This window comes from Macrobrachium nipponense, chromosome 25 (genome assembly GCF_015104395.2).
Source record: "Macrobrachium nipponense isolate FS-2020 chromosome 25, ASM1510439v2, whole genome shotgun sequence".
NCBI classification, from domain to species: domain Eukaryota; kingdom Metazoa; phylum Arthropoda; class Malacostraca; order Decapoda; family Palaemonidae; genus Macrobrachium; species Macrobrachium nipponense.
The window spans coordinates 47410780-47415938 of NC_087214.1; the positions used below are offsets into that span (position 1 = coordinate 47410780).

The 5159-nt window shown below is 40.9% G+C and overlaps 1 protein-coding gene across 1 annotated transcript; it reads right to left on the minus strand.

The window, feature by feature from the left end:
• Positions 1-1887: 1887 nt before the first annotated feature.
• LOC135199077 (uncharacterized) lies at positions 1888-2907 on the minus strand. The gene is made up of 3 exons (XM_064226993.1): positions 2760-2907; positions 2121-2609; positions 1888-1982 (listed from the first exon to the last, which is right to left on the minus strand). Exons 1-3 carry the CDS (start codon positions 2905-2907, stop codon positions 1888-1890), a joined length of 732 nt encoding a protein of 243 aa, XP_064083063.1.
• Positions 2908-5159: the final 2252 nt, after the last annotated feature.

The window sequence follows — 5159 nt, forward strand, 5'->3', positions numbered from 1 at the left end:
GCAATCACGACACATGGCATCCATTTTTAATGACATTGTATCACGTTAATCTATTAAATTTCTTCAAAATAACAAAAACATAATTTAAACATACACAGAACAAAAATAATGCAATGGAATTTCACGAAAATAAAAGAATCCTCTTGGAACAATAATTTACATTTAGACAACCACATAAGAAACATAAAAATAAAAACTAAAGAACCATAGAAATAAATATGGAAATTCAGGCACAAACGAAATATTTCATTAATCTGTGAAAATAAAAAAAAAATTCCCAAGCATTAGTGTAATTTATGAAGGATAAAACAGGATGGAATCGGGGTTGCGGCAAATTTAACACATAAAAAAAACAATAAATCAAAATAATAAAATAACGTACATAAGCAAAACAACCACAACAAACCAAAATTACACACAAGAATATGATCCACAGGTAATAACATTTGTTCTGAAAATAATTTGGACAAGTTATATCAAACAACATAAATTCGTGACACATTACAATCTGATCGAGATATCAAGAAATAAGATTTAAAAAAAATAACACTGGTATGATTCTGAATCCTAGGCAAAGACGTGGGTTGGCATTTACAGACTCTGTTCACTGACCCCTTTCATTTACTTTGCAATAGCATTTACTTATGACTTAAGCTCGGGAGCTCGGTCTTGTGCTCTCGGCCTAGCGCCTACATGCGTTACGGTGTTTTCACTTGTTCGTCTCCCAGATACCCGGCCAACCTCGGGTACGGGATACTGGTTGGTTGGTGTGGAAACACCAAATGCCTTGACGCCTACTGTGTGCGACGGTATTTCTCGCTTTGTGCTTCTAGTACATTTAAGTGGAATAAGCCAGTATTTCGATTAATTTCTTTCACATGATATGATCCCCGACAGGCAGGTTTTATCCACCATCCTACCCATGGGTGGGAGCGTGTATACGGATCCACGAACACAATAATACTTGTATTACCCTGGCGCCGCAGGGAGTGGTCTCACCACATTTAATGCTCACGATAGAATTTAACAAGTACCACTTCGAGTGCCCTAATAAGGGACTTTTCTATGCCTGTATGCCTGGAATAAGGAATTACATAATAAAATGGATGGCTCTTTCAAAAAAAAAAAAAAAACTTAACAGGTTGCTTTTCCATCGTATTATACACACGATAGTTACTTACAAATCTAGTTATGTCTCAAAGTATGCCAACCCAAAAGAAGTGCTCTAGGGCTCTTCTAAGAGATCTTTCTATGCCTACATGTCCAGTATAAAGGCTAACATGAATCATGTTCATGTGTATAGCTCTCTCTACTAAGGCTCGAGGAAGAACGACTTGGGCTCGGATATCAGCGGCCCTTTTTAATTTTTTTTTTTTTCTTTTTTACACAACAAGACGTCTTCCTCAATGAAGAATGCGTCCTTTGACAAATGCACAAAATTCGGGAACTCGTTACTCTCACCTTCCACACAAGCCTTAATCTGACTAATCCAAGCTTCAGACACCTGACTTTCAACTAATTCTCGCACACTCCAACCAGAAAAATCAACCACACTTTCATCCTCCGGGCATTTATTATGGAATCCCCCGGACGGAGTTCCACCTGCATTTAACCAGCTACCGCCTTGGCCACTCCCATTCACATAAGAGTGCATGCGAGATTCCCGTTTTCTACGCGTCGTGCTTACGTTTGATTGACTGTCATTGTTCGGTACCGTCGCAACATTGCTGGCACTATGCCTGCAGTACCTGTGCCACCAACGTCACGAGGCTTCTTTTGTCGTTCCTCCCTGCGCCCTGTAGCACGAGTTGTTACTCTTATGATGTTCCTGAAGAGAGCATCCGCCATCCTATTACCTTACCTGGGATATATTCAATCTTTACGATGTCAAACTCTAAAATTCACTCGATCTAACGAGTTTGGCAATTTGTAATCTCGCTCTTCTTCAGCATGTACATTAATGGTTGATGATCTGTGAAAATCTATTATATGTCCCAACAAAAATTAACGGTGTCTCTCCAGCAACCATAAGACCGCCAAAGCCTCTCGATCGAAGGTACTATAATTATTCTCTGCCCCTTTTAATGCTCGTGATGCAAAACAAACTGGTCTTCCATTACCTTCATCGTCAATCTGGGAGATTACTCCCCCTATCGCAATATCACTTGCGTCTGTGGTCACAGAAAAAGGGCGATCGAACCTCGGATAAGCCAAGAGTTCGTCGCTCATTAGGGCATCTTTAAATTTCTGAAAAGCTTCTTCCTCTTTCTCACCCCATTGGAAATCAGGTTGCTTCCTTAATGCATCTAACGGTCTCGCTATCTGTCCAAAATTTCTAATGAACTTCCGACAGTAACCCGCGAGTCCGAGGAAGCTGGCTACATCTTTCGCATGTTTTGGTCGTGGAAATACTTTCATTGCTACAACCTTATTGGCACAAGGCTTAAGGCCTTCAGATATTACTAGGTGCCCCAAAAATTCTACTTCGGCCTGGAAAAACTTACATTTTTCTACATTTATTTTCATCCCATGACGTCTTAATGTTTCCAAAACTTGTATCAGGTTAGATTTAAGCTCCTCTACAGTAGCACCAACTACAATGATATCATCTAAATATACAAAAACTCCAATGCTAATTATAGAGGCTAAAACGCGTATCATTACTCATGAAAAATGAGCTGTAACATTTTTAAAATCAAAGGGAAGGAAATTATATTCATATAGCCGATTATTTGCTATAAAGGCCGTTTTCTCTTTACTTTCATCATCAAGGCAAGCCTTGAGATCCAATGTGGCGAGAAACTTACTCTCCTTTACTTTAAGCAAAAGCACTTTGATCGAGGGCAATGGATTGGCATTATTCTTGGTAATGGCATTAGCTTCTGTACTATTAACTAAAATTATCATTATTTTATTTTATTTTATTTATTTTTATTTATTTATTCATTTATTTTGTATTTATTTTTTTTTATTATTATTATTTTTTTCTTTACCTAACCCGGGGCATTGACCAGTGATCTTAAATGGACTCGCTTCAATAGTACTTGAAAAGAATAACAATCTGGTTTAACACCTCGGTAACTAATAATAATAACCATAAATTTAACATTAAACACTATTGGTGGTGTTCTCTGACAACCACTTTGGCTATTGAGGAGAGGCTCTAGAGGGGGGCGGGTTTTGGTCTCCTACCCTCGAGGACTTGAAAACCGACAACAAAAATGAACAACATAAAAATAAAAAAAAACATCAACAATTTCCACAAAACATTAAGCAAATCATATCAGTGAACTGGTTACTACTCATTTACTCTAATAAGAACAATTCGTAATGAAATTACTCAAACTGCAATCACAGATAAATCACAAAAGGGTTCAGTTACCACAAATCTGATTAAGAAAAGAAATTGACAAATCACTAGTTGATTGTTTACGTTTTTCCTGATAAAACAAAATTTCTCAGACAAATTACTTGAAAAACCATAAAATTCATATCAAAAGGACATATTCTAATAACACATAACAGACAATAAACTAATCACAAAGCCTTTTGATAATATAATATTTACAAAAAAAATTTAAACTACTGTGAATAAAACAAAACAAACAAACAAAAAATTTTTCAAGGTGGGTTGCCCAAATTTTCACACCCACTGTTTAAATTCTTCACAAAGACCCTCACTGACAATTATTCACGCTGGTCAGTAATTACTCTCCTCGTGTCCCTTGTGCCAAGGAAGGATCCCAGCTGACCCTCCTTCCTCTCTCCACGTCGCCTTCCCCTTCCTCTTGAGGGGAGGGGAGGAGTGTCTTGCTACACTCCCTTGCTGTCGTCAGCCGCCATCCGACGGCTGTCAGCTTCTCTTATTCTACGATCATTCTAACTTCCAACAGCTTGGTCTATGCCAGACGAAGCTTACAGCTCACACTCCCCCATCCATCCTGAAGGTGAATACCGTCTCCTCAATGGCTAGAGGGCTAGGGGAAGGAGGAAAGTGCCATCTCCTTCCGACCCATTCCTGCTCTTGATGGGGTGTGCGGTCCTGTAGGGGGAGTCCCCTACTCCGACAGTCTCACTCTGCTACTCTTAGGGGGGGAGAACTGGTATCCCTCCTGCTGCCCAACAGGGTTCCCCCTGTTCTCTTGGGCGCACACAGCTGACTCCAGGCACTCGTCTTTCCCGCCAAGGGGAAAGACTTTTGGCGGGCGTGCATTGCCGGCCGCCATCTTTGATCTGTTTCTTAGCATCGCCGATGTTCTGCGAAGGCACTGCTGATCACTGTGCTAACGATCACCTCCTTCCACTTGCTATCGTAACCAGCGTCTGGCTGGTTTTTATTTGGGGAGTCCAAATCTTCTCTCCAATAATACGACACTCGTCCTTTCTGTCTTCCCTCGCTTATACACTGCATACAGTTTTTCTAGTCTGTTGGCCGTTTTATGCACAGCTCGTGTGTGCGTGTATTTGCCCGTTTCACGATGTCTCGCGCTCGGTATTGTAATATCACACGCCGACTTTCTTCGCTATCCTCCGCTCGTTACTTTGACATTTAATTACGTGAAGGCAAGCTCAATTCTGTTTTAACATATCACTTCGACGTCGGCCCTTTGACTGGTCGTTCCCGTATTTTCAGATCATAGACACTGAACAATTATTCACCGAATCCGCGCCTCACAAGACCCACAGATCGCTATATTTAACGTTAATTAGCGCTTCGTAGTGTACCCCACACCTGACACCAAAATTAATACCCCGACCACCTGGGTCCGCGTGGGTTTCTTAAGTTACTGTGGGTCATGCAGAAATCAAACGCTCAGTGATTAATTTAACACCGGTCTTATATTTTAATGAATTTACACAAGGGCCCGAGTGAAAGTAAAACTAAAGATCTATAGTACCGCGAGGTTGAGACCGACCGAGGAAAACCGGCGAAGGGCGACGAGGGGGAAGTGCGTCTTTCCCTTCTCTTGACCGACGGCTAACTGCCCTCGAAAAGGGCCATCCTAGCATTCCCTCTCTTTCCTTCAATACCCCCAAAAACCCCTCGATATGTTCCTTCTAGGATCTGATTGGTTGCGGCACCTTTCCTTGGGTCTATGGACCAATGGTTTAAGACATAGGTGACGCTAAGAAGCAACAAACTTTTGGGGGATGTTGGG